General features: G+C 57.0%; 1 protein-coding gene across 1 annotated transcript; it reads left to right on the plus strand.

Moving 5' to 3' along the window:
* Positions 1-830: 830 nt before the first annotated feature.
* DRC1 (dynein regulatory complex subunit 1) lies at positions 831-17,058 on the plus strand. Its single transcript, XM_074921101.1, has 17 exons — positions 831-924; positions 2,132-2,225; positions 2,735-2,847; positions 5,033-5,216; positions 5,816-5,953; positions 6,673-6,759; positions 7,494-7,616; positions 11,537-11,676; positions 11,993-12,127; positions 12,253-12,482; positions 12,846-13,015; positions 13,546-13,635; positions 14,821-14,892; positions 15,253-15,446; positions 15,842-15,985; positions 16,085-16,187; positions 16,320-17,058. Exons 2-17 carry the CDS (start codon positions 2,151-2,153, stop codon positions 16,350-16,352), a joined length of 2,031 nt encoding a protein of 676 aa, XP_074777202.1. The 5' UTR covers positions 831-924; positions 2,132-2,150; the 3' UTR covers positions 16,353-17,058.
* Positions 17,059-17,473: the final 415 nt, after the last annotated feature.

Here is a 17,473-nt window from a genome sequence, read left to right on the forward strand (position 1 = left end):
CGCCCAAGGAAGCTCCTCCAGGTGATCTGGGTCGGGGCGCTGCCCTGAGCAGGTCCTCGAGGTGGAGAGCCCTCGCTTGTCAGGTGAGTGATCAAGCGTTTGGGGTGGCCGTTAAACCCCACAGAGTTCTTTGTTCTGCGTTCTGGGGTGCCGTTGAACCCTGGAAAGCTGTTCTGTTCTCCGCGCACAGACATTCGAACCTGCAATTTACGGAGAGCTAGTTTCCTGCGCTCGTCGTAATTTGTCATTATTTTGGTGGGGGGCTGTCTAATTGAGAGCAGCCGTAAGGCCCGCGCTCCTCCCGCTGAGGCCGCCGCGGGCTCAACCCGAACCCCCCCACTCCTCACCCCGGGGAAGGCCCTTCCCCCGGCGCGGGGAGCAGCACGAGGTCGGGGCCGCCGGGCTCCGGCTGCGCGTTCACCCCCCGGCGGCCGGGCTCGAGCGGGCTGTCGGAGAAGCCCCGATCGCTGCCGCCCGTGTGTGCGGGCGGCACCAGGCGGCGGCGCGGCCCGGCCCGGCGGCGCAGAGGACACGGGGCCCCGCGGCCGTCGCTGCCCCGCAGCCCGGCCCGAGCCCCGCGCTCGCGCCCGCCCCTCGCGGCCGCCGCCGCCCGGCGCGGGAGCGGGAGCGGCCGCCGCGGGGCGGGAACGGGCGGCGCACGCGCGGTCGCGCCGGGGCCGCCGCCGGGCGCCGCCGGCCTCCGCGCGTGCGCGGTGCCGCCGTTGCCGGGCGCCGCCGGGGCCGGTCCGGCCGCGCCGCGCATGCGCTGTGTCTGCGGGGCCGCGTGAGGCGGGGAGCCGGCGCGGAGGCGGCTCGGCGGGGCCCGGCCCCGGCCCTCAGCCCCCGCGGCCCCGACCCCGGCGCCGAGGAGCGCGTCGCCGCCCGCCGCCCTCGCGTCGCCGCCCTCCTCGATGCCGAGCCCCGGTGAGAGGCGGGGCTCGTCCCCGGTGCCCCGGCTGCGTGGGCCTGACCCCCAGCCGCCCCCCCCGCCCAGATCGGAGCCGGGTCCAGGCCCCTCCCTGCCCCGGACCGGCACCAAGTCCCTCACCTTCTCCCCACAGCCCGGTTCAGGTCACAGATGATCTCCCCTCCCCAGAACGGTGCCGGGCTTGATGCCCCCACCCCCAGGCCGGGGCCGGTTCCACATCCTGCGCCCCGAGCTGGCAGCCAGTCCTGACCCCAGCCCGGGCCAGCACAGGCTCAGAGACCGACTCCAGGTGTCAGAATATCCCCTGTCCCACAACGGCACTGGGGCCAGGACCCCTACCAAAAACTGGCGGGGGGCAGCCACCCGATGTGGCCTTGCCAGCCTTCACGGGACCCGGGATCTCTCCCCAAACTGGCCTTGGCGCTCCCCTGAATCCCAAGCCAGAGACGCTCCCTGTTCTCTGCCAGATATTAGGAGCACGGGGACCTCCCGATGTCTGCTCATCCCAAAGGCAAGGACATCCCCGCCCTGTCCGAGGCACAGCACTGAGGCAGCAATACCCCCTTCCCCAAGAGATTCCCCTGCCATGGACCCGCTGCCCCCCTGGACAAAATCTGCATCAGACTAGTGGCATCCTGGAGCAGGCTGCTGTTCCCAGACCTGGGGCTCACCAGCCATGGCACACACCTTTCCCCGAAGCAGGACTGAAGTGGGGGCCTCTCCCAAGCCTTAGAGGCCCCTCCAGCCTGGGGGATATTGGGCCATGGGATCAGTGCCAATGCTGGAATGGCTCCGGACAGAAGCTGGCTGTCTTCATGGCCAAGCCGGGGTCCCCCCCAGCCACCTAAGGGCTGCCCCCTGACAGCCTCTGCCCCATGCCTGCCCCATCCCCACCTGGAAAGCAAACAGAGGCTGAGCCTCCCCAGCCTTGTGCTGAAGCAGTAACTAGCCTTGGGCTGCAGTCCCAGATGTAGAAAAAGAAGCCTGGACGCTGTTTTCCCTCTGGGCGGCTGTCCCCACCTTTCCTGCCTCCTTTCTGCATCTGCAGGGACCTGCTGGCCTGGGACTAAGCCTGCTGAGGGGAAGAGAGAGCAGAGTGTGCTGCGCTGAACCATGCAGTCTGGGTTGGGATGCCGGATTCAAGGGCATCCCCGAGCATGATGTGGTGTAAAATGTTCAGTCTTATTCCCTCTTCTGCCCCAGGGAGGCCCTTGGAGAAGATATGGAGCCAAAAGTGCCTGAGGAGGAGGAGGAAGAGCAGAGGAAGAGCCACAAGCACATTGAGGAGTGCAGGCAGGTGTGGCAGTAGGAGGGGAAGATCCTCTTGGGTCCCTGATATTTGGCTTTACCCTTCTTTTAGCTTTGTACAGTGCTTAGTGTCACACAGCAGCATTTATGTGAGAAGCAGCAGGGACAGGAACTCCTCAGGACTGGGTGGTGGGGGATTTGGGGGCTGGATCCTAGGGGTAGGATTTCCCGTGGATTGTAAGGGCGTAGGAGTGACGCCAAGCATCCAAACCAAAACCCCGCCGTGCCTAACCGCATCTGCACGCACGGGGGAAGTGAGAGAGGGGGGTGCTCTGAGCGTGTTCCTCTTGGCGCTGATGGCCTGCGGGGCTTTCCAGGAGAGGGAGGCCCGCGGGTGCTCATCGATCCTGCCGTAGCAGGAAGACAGAGCTTAGGGCTCCACACAGGCACCTCAGCATGGGGACAGGAGCCAGACCCTGGGCAGGCAGGGTTCCTGCAGCATCCCTCCCTCCAGAACGCAGGTCTTTGGGTGTGAAATGTGTGCCGCTTCCTTCACAGAGGCTGGCCAAGCTGCTCTTTGATGGCACGCAGATGGTGACAAATATCAGGGTGGCCGCTGACTTGAGGGAAACACAGAGGAGGGCAGAGGAGGCAGAGCTGAAGCTGCAGAGGTAAGAGACTGCACCGCGGGTCGGCGCTGCTGGGAAGGATGTTGGTGCAGCTTTCTGAGGACATCCTAATGCTGGTCATCCAGAAACACTTGGCAGTTAGGGCTGTGCTGTTCAGAAGGAAAATCTAGGCACCTCCAGGTCCCACCTGCTGTCACATCCTGCTCCAAAGAGGGAGACAAGTGACGTAGATTCATAAATCCCCAACGGAGCAGAGATTGGTGAGACAAGTCTCAAAGTGCAGACATAAACATTTCTTCATTTCCCACAGTGTGTTGACTGGATACACAATAACTGGCTAAGTGTAGAACAAATTATGGCAAGGGATATGATACGCCTTGCGTCCCTTAATGATAACAAGGGGGAAAAGAGAAGAAGAGAGAGCGAGATGGGAAGAGAGGGAGAGAGATCACCAGTCCAGGTTCCTGCGCTGGTTCTGCCAAGGAGGGTTCAGGGATGCATCCACCTGCTTCACTTCACTTCTTCACTTGCTCATCACCGTTATCCTTGCCCCCCCCCCCATTTATACACGCTTTCCTCGGGTCCTTCCCCCAGCTTGATCTACATATCACGTGTCATAGGTGTGGGGAGGGGCAAGGCGCTTCGTGGGGTGCTGTAATTAGCATGATCTCGTTAGTCTTTATTAGCATATTCAGGGATGTCAACTTTAATACACGTTTTGTGGATAATGAAGCAAAGATCGCTCACGGGACAGATGCCCCTTGAAACTTTACAGGATGCCCCAGAGCAGAACCGTCCTGTCTCCTCAGGGCTCCCTCCTCCAGCCGCATCCTGTGCTGTCCAGGCGAGTTTTCTCCCACGAGTCACACAAGAGATGAGCAAGTGCTGACCTCGAGCACCAAGCCTGCGTTATCCAGACTCCACAGTACCCACCCCGTGTCTGTAGTTTTGTTACTTGGGAGTGCTGGAGACATTTCTTGGAAAGGCTCGGAGGGCCCCTGCCCCCCCCATCCCTTGTCTTTACCAAGTTTACCCTCCGGCTGCTTCTCTCAGTCCTTGTTTCGGGGGTTACAAGTCGTCTCCGACACCTGCCCCCGTGGGATCTTCACAGAGCTCTGCAGGTCAAGGTTGGCAGCTTCCCCAGGTGCCACTGCAGTACTACACACTGTCTGCTTTCTGATCTCCTCCTGCCCGTGCTCATTTGAGAGATGAGGTATTCAGGTTTTTGCAGTGAGAGTGGTCAGGTGCTAGGGCAGGGTGTTGTAGAGACCTTCCTCCCTGGAGATACTCAGCACACGCCTGGAGAAGGCCCTGTGTGACCTGCTCTGATGTTGCAGTTAATCCTGCTGAGAGCGGGAGCCAGCGATTTCCCCAAACCGTTCCAGCCTCGGTTGTTGTCTGATCCACTCCGTGTGCCTCCCTGGGGGAAACCTGTCCTGCTTCACTGGAGGAGTCCCCAAGGGACCGGCTCCTTCCTTCAGCCCTGTCCCCAGGACTCAGACCAGCTAGCAAACAGAGTCCTTGCTCCTGCTGCCTTTGGAGGGCGCTGCAGGAACAGTTTATGGGAGGCTGGCTGTAGCAAGACCGGTGTCCCTTGCTCTGATGGTTTTCCAGTGGGAATTTCATGAAGGAACCAGGTGCTGTGTGTCCAGGAACTGCCCATAGAGCAGGTTTGGGGTGGCAAAGGTGGTGGCCGCTGTTCAGCCTGTCCCCAGAGCCATCCCCAGAGCACTTTGGATGGTGCCTCTGGAAGAAGGAGTTTTGTAATACAGCCGTGGGCTGTTCAGTGCTGTTTGGCTTTTAACTGTCTCTGCACAGTTTTGAGTCCCAAGTTTAGACGTAGCTGGAGGCTGTTTGGCACTGCTTGTCTACCAGCTCTTGCCCAGTGACAGCTCCCTTGGCAGAAGGACTAGTGCTCCTTGCAAAGGCAGCTGCTGCTTGAGCTGAGCTCTTTAATCTTTTCCCCTCCAGGTAAGTGGTTGTTAAAGCAATGGCAAGGGCAGAGCTGGGGAAATCCCTGTCTGAAGTGCAGGGCCTGCAGGATGCCAGCTCTGCCCTTGTGTGATGCTCTAACAACCACTTGCCAGTAAGCTGCTGCTCCGCTGGTATCTCGATGCCACTTTGGATTCAAACTGAGTTATGCAGGAAAGTGGTCCTGCAGCGTAGGCCGCAGAACCACGTCTGAAGTGTTTGCTGCCCTGCCCTGTGTGCTCCTTACTGCCTGCAGGGTGGAGAAGCTGGAGAATGAAGCCAAGTCGAGCACGTACAAGTTTGAGGAGATCGCTTCCAAGTGGGCCTTGGCCATGGAGATGAGGATCCCACAGGAGCTCTGGCAGCTGCTGAACCAACAGCAGCAGCAGTGTGCACTGCTTCTGGAGGAGAAGAACAAGCTCATCTGTGAACTGCAGCAGGTAGCGTGGGGATCAGGCAGGGACAACCAGGAAGGATGAGCGGGTTTCCAGCTTTGTTTTAAAGCAACAGCCATCTCTCTGTCTGGATCTTTAATCCACCAGAAAGTGGCAGGCATTTTTGTAGTCTCAGGTGGTCTGGGACAAAACCAGGCCAGGAGATGCAGTGCCAGTGTCCCAGCGGGGACAAGGAGATCGGGTGCCAGGGCAGTGTGCAAGGACAGACACACGGGACACCAGTAGCAGTAAGACAAACTGGCAGGTCCCAGCCTGCACCCTAAGGAAAAGGCAAATGAGCAGAGAAGGGGGGTGGTTTTGTAGATGGAAGAAAGCCTTCCCACAGCAGGTTCCCTGGCCCCTAGAGAAGAAGCGGTGTGTCTGCAGGCGTGTCACCTCCCATTCCATCTCACCTGGACCCTTTGCAGTGATGATCTCTGTCCTCCCATCTTCCCTCCTAACTACCTCTTGACTTTCTGGCTCTGCTCTCATCACCTTTGCTCCTTTGGAAAAGGCAGTGTCTGGGTCTAAACCTCTCAGTTAGCCTCCTGAGGATTCCTGGTCAAATATTCTCTCTGATTTCAGCATTTTCTCTTCTTCTCCAGGAGCTGAAAAACAAGGATGAACAACACATGCAGGCCATTAAGAAGCAGTCGGATGATATCCACCTGCTTTTGGAGAGAATGGAGGAACAGATCAGGCTCATGCTGAAAACTTACCGTCACAAACTCCTGCAGATTGAGGTACCCACCCAGTTCATATGGTGAAGGAAGAGTCCAATGAGAAAACCTGTGGCCACTTGCTTCTCTGTATCTATGGCAAAAAGGCCTCGGGCTCATCACACGGGCTGGGTTGACTACTGTCCAGAGCAGCAGGGCTGATGTCTGGGTGAATGAGGCTGAAATCTGGCCAAGCAAGAGCACTGAGTGGTGCTGAGTGGTGAGGGGCTGGTTTATACCGTGCTGTGAATGACTGTGGTTCAGCACAGGGTGACTCGGTGGTGTGTGAAAGCTGTTGCTGCTCGATGGCTGATTATTAATGTTTTTAAAAGGCAGGAAGGACCATAGTCTTACCTCCTGCAGAGCACAAAGTCTCACCTCACGGATCAAACCTGTGTTTGTTGCTGAGTGAGAGCATTTCCTCCCCATTTAATGTCTTTTTGAGGTGAAATAGGGTGTCTGTCTCATCAAACTCCCATCAGACAATTCCCAGTGAACTCACAGAGCTACCCATCACCCAGAGCATCCCTCCCAGTTCTGGGTGGCTGACAGCAGCAGGCCCCGTGGGGTCACAGTGCCTCTGCCAGTGGGGTCCTGGCATGGAGAGGAGAGATGTGTGTGTTCCTCGGACAGCAGCACCAGTCTGCAGCCAGTCCCTTCCTGGAGGCTGCTGGCCTGGACTAGGCTGAGCTTGGCAATGAGTGGGGCCAACATGATGGTGAAAGGCTCTGTCTCCTTCACAGAAAACTTTTGAGCTTGAACGGCGAGAGCTGCTGGATAACAACAGGAAGAAGTGGGAGGAAGCCATCCAGGCCTACAACGCACGGGAGGTAAGGTCCATGGGAGGTTTAGGATGCTAGAATCACAGAATCATTTAGGTTAGAAAAGACTTTTAAGATCATCGAGTCCAACCGTTAACCTCACGCTGCCAAGGCCACCACTAAACCCTGTCCCTAAGCACCACATCTACACGTCTGCTCAACCCCTCCAGGGATGGGGACTCCCCCCCTGCCCTGGGCAGCCTGTTCCAACACTCGACAACACTTTCAGGGAAGAAATTTTTCCTGCTATCCAATCTAAACCTCCCCGGTGCAACTTGAGGCCATTCCCTCTTGTCCTGGCACTGGTTCCTTGGCTTAAGAGACTCATCCCCCTCTCTGCACCCTCCTGTCAGGGAGTTGTAGAGGGCTAGGAGGTCTCCCCGCAGCCTCCTGTTCCCCACACTAAACCCCCCCAGGTCCCTCAGCTGCTCCTCACAAGACTTGTGCTCCAGACCTCTCACCAGCTGCTTCTTTGGACACACTCCAGCCCTTCTAGGTCTTTCTTGTAGTGAGGGGCCAAGGCTGCCAGGACCAGTTGCTCTCCAGCACTGGGCTGCCTTGAAAGACACATGTGCATGAAGGCAGCTGGTTCCTCAGGAGAGTGGGGGGCAGAGGGGCAGTTTTTCAGCCTGCTCCACTGGGAAATTATCCCTGCATGGCTTCACTTTGAGCTAGCCAAAGGAGCTGTGGTCGCAGGAGGAAGTTGTCACCACTGATAGATGACGTTCTCCTTTTGCCCGTAGCTGGAATACCTGCGTGCCCGTATGAGGAAGGTGGAAGAGTTTGAGAAACAGCTGAATCAGCTGCTGGTGCAGGATGAGGAGGAGTATCACAGCATGAAGATCCAGCTGGAGAACGATGTGCAGGTACAGAAAAGTCTGACGTGTACCGTGTCTCCCCGGGCTTTTCTGTGTGTAGCTGGCTCTGTGGGGCAGCTAGATGATATAAAAGCTGCAGCTGGTATCTGCTCACCTCAGCTCTGCCGTGTGCACACTCCAGCCCTGTGTTAACAGGGTGATGGAGCTGTTCTCTCCTCTCCGTGGGTCCTACACCACAGCGTCCATCTGCCCTTGGCTCTCAGGGGTCCGTGGCACATGAACTGCAGCTCTAGGATGTGTGAAGCACCTGGGAATGTCGAGGGGTTTGCTACTTCTGGCATCATGATTGATAGGAGGATCAAATAGTGGGAGTGTCCTGATACCAGATCATGTCAGATTGACCTAATTTCTTCCCTTTGTCAGGGTCCTTGTCCTAGGAAGTGCGAGCTTTTTGCTCTGACATCTCTAGCCATAGACCCATGATTTCTCAAATGCCCATGAAGTCCATTTGGTGTCAGAACTACCCCAAGTTTGCCCTTACTCAGGGCATGCAGTGGAGGAGCACAGCCCCGGCATGCCGCTGGCTGAACAAGCACCAGGGGCTCTCACTGCAGATCCAAACCTCACAGCTGTGACTTCCCCTGAGATACAGACCCCTTTTAGACCACTGCATTCTCTGCAAGCAGTGCACCTGAGCCGGGGCATTCCCAAGCACAGATACAGGCTGGGTAATGAGTGGATTGAGAATAGTCCTGGGGAGAAGGACTTGGGCATGTTGGTGGATGATAAAATTGACATGAGCCAACAGTGTCCTCTTGCAGCCCAAAAAGCCAACCAGATTCTGGGCTGCATCAAAACAAGTGTGGCCAGTAGGTTGAGGGAGGTGAGTCTGCCCCTCTACTCTGCCCTCCTGAGACCCCACCTGGAATATTGCGTCCAGCTCTGGAGCCCCCAGTACAAGAAGGATATAGAACTGTCAGAACGAGTCCAGAGGAGGGCTACCAAGATGATCAGAGGGCTGGAGCACCTCTCCAGTGAGGACAGGCTGAGAGAGTTGGGCTTGTTCAGCCTGGAAAAGAGAAGGCTCCGGGGAGACCTCACGGTGGCCTTCCAGTACCTGAAGGATGCCTACAAGAAAGCTGGGGAGGGACTTTTTACAAGGGACTGTAATGACAGGACGAGGAGTAATGAGTGGAAGTTGAGGGAGGGAAGGTTTAGATTAAATAGAAGGAAGAAGTTTTTTACTGGGAGGGTGGTGAGGCACTGGAACAGGTTGCCCAAGGAGGCTGTGGATGCTCCATCCCTGGAAATGTTCAGAGCCAGGTTGGATGGAGCCTTGAGCAACCTGATCTAGTGGGAGGTGTCCCTGCCATAGCAGCGGGGTTGGAACTAGACAGTCTTTGAGGTGTCTTACAACCCAAACCATTCTATGATTCTGTGATCTGTGGCACTGCAATCCTGCTGGTCCTCTGAATGGCAGCCCCAGTGTTGGTCCTGGGCTCTCAGGTTTGGTTTTGCCCAGCATTATTCAGGCTCCTCTGCTCAGCAGAGAGCCCTGCTACCACTGACACCTTCCCTGCTAGTTGTTGTGTGTTGTTTCCTAGGCTGCACAGTAGAAATGGGAAACATATGTTTGGACTTTAGAAAGGCTCATTGTTTGTCCCGGGGGATGTACTTCTAGGGAAATACAGACTAGGGCTAAAGTCTAGAAGGTTTTGCACAACTTCAGGTGAAATATTCCTGTTGCAAGACCCCTGTCAGCCTGAAAGGGCATGTCCAGGGAGGGCAGTCCTGATTCTGCAGTTTCTTCACCTCCACACTGATAACACGGAGTGTGTGATGTTCACAAATGCCTCTGAGCCCGCTGGGGAGGGAGGCAGCAGCACGCTGGAGATCAAGGTTCACAGGCAGCAACGTGGGGCTGTTGTAAAAACACACCTGCTGCCTTTAGCTGTAGTTGTGGGAGGGTTTATATATAAGGCAGGGGAGGTAATTATTTCTCTCTACTTCAGACCTACGTGTCCTTGTCCAGGTTTGGCAACATGCTTGGGAACAGGAGAGAGAGTCTAGAACAGACCAAGCAAACAAATGACCCCTAAGAAAAGATTGAAGGGCTGGGGCTACTTAGACCAGGGAAGAGATTTCTGTAGAGAGGGGATAAGTCTACAAATATGCACATATCTGTATGATGGAGGAGGAGAATGACTTCTCTGTGTCTGCTGTAGATGCAAGAAAAAATCATGGCATTGAGTTTTGGTAAGGAAAATTTAAATTTACATTCAGATTTAGGGTTGCAATTTCAAGCTAGGAAAGCCTAGAAATGGCAAGGACTTGCTTGATAGTTAGCTGGAGTGACTGCACCCTTGGTATGCTGCTCTTTGACACAGGGGTTTAGGAACAGCTTAAATCAACTTCTGCTGGGGCTGATTTGATGAAGTTTTTTCCCTCTGTGAGGCAGAGGGATGAAGTGGATGTCCTCTTGCTTCCCTTTAGCCCTGCAGTTGTGTCACTGTCTAACACAGACTTCACCCTCCCAGTTCAGGGAGAATAAGACAAGAGAAGTTGGAAACACCTATTTTCCTAATTAATTTGTGATAACGTCATGAGGTATCTCTGAAACAGGAGCTTAGCCAAGACCTAAAGATGAAGTTGATGGTTTGGGGGTTATTGAGCACTCCCCAGTTTCACGAGATGGGAGTTAGCATTTTTAAATACGGGGTTTAGGCCATGGCTTTCCTCCATCTGCTGTAAGGAGAAGGTCCCTTGCCCCTGCTGGGATTAATCTCCATCTTTTTTTAAGTCCGGCTTTGATCCTAGCCAGGTGGGATAGCTGCTGTGTGTCTTCCCAGGTGTTTGTACACTCCCAGATGTACACAGGGCTCCCCAGGAGACCTCTGAGCCAGCTGACTCTCGTACCAGGGTCTTCCCTGCTTCTAGGCTGCGGCTCAGGACCCTTTACCTGCCCCCAGAGACCCCCTGTGCTGAGAGCAAGCTTGACCCCCCAGTGGAGACCCCGCTGGGTCTCTCACAAGCGAGCCTGTAGCTAATGCTTTAATTTGGAGCCATGCAGCTTAATTCCAATCACTTCCTATCATGGAAGAAGTTTTTATAGCCCTCCCCAGCAAAGCGGGGTGAAAATATTTTTTCAGTATCAGATTTCTGCCTCCTTTTGCACGTGGAAAACGCTTACACTAATGAATTAAACCATGGCAGTCACACTGCCTGCTCCTGGAGTTTCCAGGCTGCTGTGTCCCCCTGAGCTCGCTTCCAAACGAGCTGCAGGGCTGGCAGCGAGCAGCAGTCATTGATCAGGGGTAGGTGTGATACCTCCCAGTCCAGAGCAGCAGCCCCAGGAGACTGGGAAGCAGCTCCACCTTCCCATCAGCTGTCGAGCAAACGGGGTGCCGGGAAGCTGAGAGAAATATCTCCACTGCAGGTCTCTTCCCCCATTGCAGCTGTGGGACGAAGGGGAGAACTGGCTGCCTCTCTCCTGTCCCCTCAGCGATACTGCCATCACAAATGCTTCAGTTACTTAGAAATGCTTCAGTTACTTGTTTTGTTCTGGTTTCCTTAAGAGAGTCTGTGCGGTCAGTCCTGTGTGTCTCTTCCTTCAGCTTGCCAAATAATTTCTGAGCCTCTTGGTTAATTCAGACACATGCAGTTCCTAAAACTGACATGAGAATCAGCAGCTCAGTGGAGGAGAGAGGCCTGAATTAGTGCCCCACTGAGTGAAAGCTGGGTACAAATTCAGTCCCTTCTCCCTTCCCCAGACCTGGCCCTGTAGCATGAACTTACGGACCACCAGCATCTCCCATCACTCACCCGTGAGTGATGCCACGTGGCCAGGGCTTAGCTGGGAAAATGTGGATGGGAAGATGGAGTTTGGAGATGCAGGATCAGTAGGATCCAGGCTTCAGTGTGGCCTTTACTCATGGCACGGCTTGATTTTGTGTTTTTTGAACTGCCAGAACCTGGAGAGGCAGCTCCAGCAGATGAAAGCCGTCTATCAGCTGACCCAGGAGAAGCTGGAGTACAACCTTCAGGTGCTTAAGAAGCGGGACGAGGAGAACACCATCATCAGATATCAGCAGAAGAGGAAGCTCAACCGGTAAAATAACCACCCCAGGAGGATGGGCTCTGCCCTACCTCCCAGCACCTCCTATATGCTTTTTTTTGTGGAGCCCATCACCTAGCACAAGCCAATGAGCTCTGTCCTAGCCCGGGCAGGGGCAAGTGTTAGCCCAGGGCAGGGCCATCCCCAGAGCACTTTGGGTAGGCTGGCCGTGGCCACCCTGTGCTAGCTGCATCAGGGTCAGTCGGGCACTGAGTAGCCATGAGTAGATAAGCAGCCCCAAGTCCCAGAGCCTTCACACAAGCTCCAAGGTGCCTCTCCGGGGATGCCCAGCTCTGCTGTCCCTCCCCAGGCTCCACAGCTTGCTCAATAACCTGCAAACAAAACTGGCCAACCAAGAGAAGCAGTTCAGAGAGGAGAACCAGAGCCTGGCAGACGACTGCGAGCGCATCACGTGGCAGTGCAAGGAGGTGCAGAGGAGGATGAGGTGGGGTGTGCGTGGGCATCCACCCGCGCCGAGGCCTCGGAGCACCTAAATGAGGTGCAGGGGGGGCTGTCTCCTTGTTTTGGGGCACGGAGCCTCCTCCCATGGGCCATCTCCCTTCTGCGCAGACACTTTGCTGTCAGCGACGCCGAGAAGTTCACAGAGGTCTGGCTTATGAACGAGGAGGAAGCCAAAGGCCTGATGAGGAAAGCCCTCGATGCAGATCGCCTCATTCACACCCAGCAGCTGGGGCTGCCCTGGGAAGAGCCTCATTACTGGTTCCTGAACAACGTCGGCCCCCTCGGGCGTTATGATGCCCAGAGGATGGCGACCAAGCTGGCTGCGGAGGTCCTGACAGGTGGGATGCACGGGGTTCTTGTCACCCCTGTGGCACTGGGAGACCCTCATCTTCCTTGGTGACAGCACCTACTTGCCATTGCAAGGTGGGATCTCACAGAGGTGACATCATGAGCCTAGGCAGGGGTTGTCCCCAGCCTGGAGTTAGCTCATGCCAAGACAGCTTGGGGATTTTTACACTGTACTTTGCCCAGTGCTCCCAGTTCCAGGCAAGCTAGCATAAGCCAGCTCGTGTCCCAAGATTTTTGGGGTGCTTTCCAGGTCACAAGGAAAACTGTGATTTGCCTGATGACTCCTGCAGTGATGTGACTGGGGAGCACAAAGCATAAAGGCTTTTGCTCACCTTTCTTTCTCCATGTTTCAGGGAGCAGCTCTGGGGAACAGGAGGAGGAAGGGAGAGAAAAGAAGGAAGAACAAGGCAGTGGAGAAGGAAGAAAAGAAGACACAGCAAAGGTTGAGGATAGAGTCACGCCTCTGCGAAATATCTCCAAGAAGACTGCCAAGAGGATCCTGGAGCTCGTGAGCGACGAGTCGGTGCGTGACCATGTCCCCTGGTTGCTCCAGCTTGTGGTGGATCTCTTCCGAGCTCCATGTCGTGGGGTGAAGGCTTCAGCCTGGCACTGCCTTGCTATGCCAAGCAGCCTGTTGTCAGAGAGCTGCCCCAGGGGCCAGGGGGAGAGGATCTCCAGGTCTTTCCACTGTGTGTGGCACGTATACGATGCTACTAAAAGGTATTGGCAGCCTCGTTGCCTGAATCCTCAGCTCCCCAGGCCACAATAAGCACAGGCAAACCTTCTGCATCTGATGCTCCAGGCTGTTCCCCATCTCTGGGGATGGTCAGCAAGAGCTTCAGATTGTGAGATCCTTTTGGCATCACCGTGCTGGTATCTTCCCTGGATGCTGGGTGGCTGTTCCAGAGCCTCATGGCCCTGCCAGCCTCTGCCCACCCTCCCGGCTCAACCTGCCGTCGCAGGATGGCACGGCCGTGGCATGGCATGGGCTGGCTTCTGGGTGGGGATGGAGGCATTATTTCTCTGCACCCTCATCTCTGCTTGTCTCCCAAGGGTTTCCTCATCGAGAGCAAGCTGCTGAGGCCCCTGGACTCACTGGGGAGGCAGGAGCGTGTCCTCATGAAGCTCGACTCCATCTTTGGGGTGAGATGTGGCTTGGCCCATCGGGGGTTGCAGGAAAGGCTGGTGGTCACTGGAGAAAGCTCTCTGTCCCACATCTGCCACCCTGGGGGGGTCCACCCAGGCTGCTGGGGGAACTCTGGGGCAGCAAGGGGTGAGGAGCACTGTGAGAGGGTGTGAAACACTGTGGCCAGATGGTTCTCTTAACTGGGGGAGTTTCACTGAGGGCAAATGCCGGGGGCTGCCCTTGGGCCACAACAACCCCCGGCAGGGCTACAGGCTTGGGGAGGAGTGGCTGGAGAGCTGCCGGTCAGAGAGGGACTGGGGGGGGTGAGAATGAGCCAGAGTGTGCCCAGGGGGCCAAGGAGGGCAACGGCATCCTGGCTTGTGTCAGCACTGGCGTGGCCAGCAGGGCCAGGGAAGGGATCTGAGCCCTGGGCTCAGCACTGGGGAGGCCGCCCCTCGATTCCTGGGTTCAGTTTTGGGCCCCTCACCCCAAAAAGGCCATTGAATGACTCGAGCGTGGCCAGAGAAGGGCAACGGAGCTGGGGCAGGGTCTGGAGCACAGGTCTGCTGGGGAGCGGCTGGGGGAACTGGGGGGGTTCAGTCTGGAGCAGAGGAGGCTGAGGGGAGACCTCCTGGCCCTCTGCAACTCCCTGCCAGGAGGGGGCAGAGAGGGGGGATGAGTCTCTGGAGCCAAGGCCCCAGCGCCAGGCCCCGAGGGAATGGCCTCAAGCTGCCCAGGGCAGGGTCAGGCTGGCTCTGAGGAAGGATTTCTGTGCAGAAGGGGCTGTTGGGCGTTGGAATGGGCTGCCCAGGGCAGGGGGGAGTCCCCGGGATCCCTGGAGGGGTTGAAGAGTCGGGCTGAGCCAGCGCTGAGGGATCTGGGGGAGTTGGGAACGGTCAGGGGGAGGGTCATGGTTGGGCTGGAGGAGCTGCAAGGGCTTTTCCAACCCCGATGATTCTGTGAAACGCATCTCAAGGCTGTTCTACTGATGGATGAAACATCTCCACGGTCCCTCCAGCCTCTTTGCAGACTCTCCCATCCACAGATACCCCCGGCTGTCCCCCACTAAGCACTTGCCACCTGCTCCTGCCTTGCGTGGCACTGCCAGAGGGGCACCCTCTGCTCCTGGGCAATGCTCTAAGTTACACTCCCCCTCCCGTGATGGCTCTGAGGGACACTAACCCAGTTCCTCTGCTCCCCAGGCCCTTGAGATCCACAGTGAGGATGACCTGTACCAGCTGCTGGATTTTTTCCTGAAGTACAAAGCCCAGGAGGTGGGTGCCAGCCAGGTGGGACCCCCAGGGACAGCAGTGGGGAGAGCCCAGCAGAGCCAGGGCTCCAGGGAAGGGGGAGCAGAACATCTGAAAGCCCCAGAGAGCGGAACCAGTGTGTTGAAACTGAAATTTTTCCCTGTGACCAGACAAGGGAGGTGAACGTGCCAAGGCTGAGGGGTTGTAATCTTCTTCTGCCGTGCCTGAGCAGAGAGCCTCTTGCATGTGATTTTTTGCCTCAGCTCCCTAAATTTGCTGAGGGACAAGGCTGTGGGCAACTGGAAGCTCCCAGGGGGAAGGTGGCTCTTGGGGAGGAGGAGGTGGAGGAAGGCACAGTGCCCAGCATGCCGGCCTTCCCTCCAGAGCCAGGACAGCCCAGAGGGAGAAGATGTCACGGATCCGGCTGTGGACAGAGAGGATGGTGGTGGATCTGGTGCCCAGAGAGCCGAGCTCAAATCCCCTCGGAGCTCGCTGGTCTCCCTTCCATCTGTGAACATCCACGCCGATGACGTCCTAAAGATCCTGAAGGCGTTTGCGCGGGATTTTGATAAACTGAGGTAGGACTCGGGGGCAGAATGGGGCTGTTGTCGCTGGGAGGGAGCCAGACTGGTGCACGGAGTGGGCTATGGGGGGTGCAGGAAGGGCTGGGGGGGGAACTATCACTCTGGCTGGAGCACGAGCTTCCCCTGCCCAGCCTGCAAAATTACAGTGGGATCCCGCCAGGACAAGGGGGTACAGACAGTCCCTAGCAAGGGGTGGCTGGGGACAACCAGGCAGGAGATGGACCAGCAGCCTGGGGAGGGAAGCAAAGCCACGGGGCAGGCAGGTACCAGCTGTGGGGTCGGGCTCATTCGTGTGACCATGGCGTTGGTGCTCAGTAGAGCTGAGGGGTATGGGGCTGTTCTTCACGGGTGAAAAGCTGATCCCCAGGGTTTTGTTCTCTGTCCCTCAGGCAGAAGGATGGCTCAGCAAAGGAGGTGCTACCAGTACGAGACAGCTCCAAGGACGGGGAGTACTGGGAAGCCCTGACACATGTTATCCCCGAGCCAACGTTGAAGCTGTGGGACGCGCTGGTGGTGGCACTGGAGGAATATTAGTTAGTGCCTGGGGCTGGGGAGGGAGGGTGGGACTGGGGGACACGGCAGCGGGGCTCGGAGCCTGACCTCCTCAAACCCTCTGTTCCCTCCTTGCTCAGCAAGATCCTGATGCGGAGGGCGAATCTGCTCACCGAAACAGCCGCGCTGCAGCGGGAGACCTCGGAGCTGCGCCTGTTGCTGGGGGAGTACCTCCGCTCCGGGGTGAGTGTGGCAGCATCCTCCTCCTCTGCAGCTTGGGGACACCCCCCAGTGTGTGCCCCCCACCCCTGCAGAGCTCCCAGACACGGGGACCACTGCCTGGAGCCCGTCAGTGTCAGGCTTTTCTCCCCGCAGGTGAACAACGAACAGCTCTCTCCTCCCACATAAGGGATGGACTTGAACTTGTCCTGCCCCAGGGAAGCACAGTGAGTGCCCACGGCCATGCCACGGCTTTTCTCTGCAGCTGAAGCTGTGTCTGGAGCCAGGCACTAATAAACCCTTCCCAAACCTGGACCATGAGCATGCGTGTGGCTTGTGACTACCCCCCGCTTCCAAAAATGTCGGGGAGCTGCAGCCAAGCGTCCCCGCTCGATCCGGGGGAAAACATTTCCCCACTCCCACCACAAACTCCGGCGGCCCATGTCCTCCCTCCCCTCCACCATCCCTAAACTTCAGCAGAACCCACCATTCTTCACCCAATTTTACACCTTATCCCCCACTTTTGCTGCCCTAAAACCTTTTCTCCCCCAAAACAACCCACCCCCAGTTACTTTTCCCTTATCGGTCCCAGTGCTGCTACTGCAAAATTTTACACATACATGTTGCATTTCCAGGGCAGTATCAGCCCAAAATGGTGCTGAGTCATCTCCAGAAGGGCCGTGGTGCGTCTGCACCTCCCTTCCACCCCTCCAGTTCGCACCAGTTATAATCTCATTCCCAGTCCAGGCTTCATGGCCAGCTTTATCTTTAGCCTTGACTCCCCTGCTTAACACTAACACGCCTTGAGCAGTTTCTCATGCCAGAGCAGAATAACACCCTTGTTTTTTGGCTTGCTGGGTGTCTGTGCCCTTGAAGTTTTCACTTCTCTTTTGGTTGCCACCGGCTTCAAGGGCCGGTGATCCCATGGGCCAGTTTGCTCGCCCAAATGCAAATAAAAAGGCCAAGGTGGAGAGGGGGAAAGGCAAAGAAAAGGTTTTGGGGCAGGGAAGGCAGGGACGGGCATGCTGCCTGGGACAGAGGAGCGGCAAACACCGCCCGGCGCACCTCAACCCGCTCTGCCGGGTCCCCGGGACCACCCAGGCGCCAGCTCCCGGAGTCAGGGGATGTTGGGGAACGAAGTTCCTCAAGGAGGGACCCAGCAGTCTCCAGCTCTTGCAATCGCAGAGGGAGGTGGGCAAGTGAGTGTCAGCGATCCCAGCCCCACGGAGGGAGGGTCAGGACAGCCCCGTGTTTGTCCTGGGGGGGGGGGGGGGGGGGGGTGTCATAGATCAAGATGCCCCCCCCCAGCA

This window comes from Athene noctua, chromosome 1 (assembly GCF_965140245.1).
Source record: "Athene noctua chromosome 1, bAthNoc1.hap1.1, whole genome shotgun sequence".
NCBI classification, from domain to species: Eukaryota; Metazoa; Chordata; class Aves; order Strigiformes; family Strigidae; genus Athene; species Athene noctua.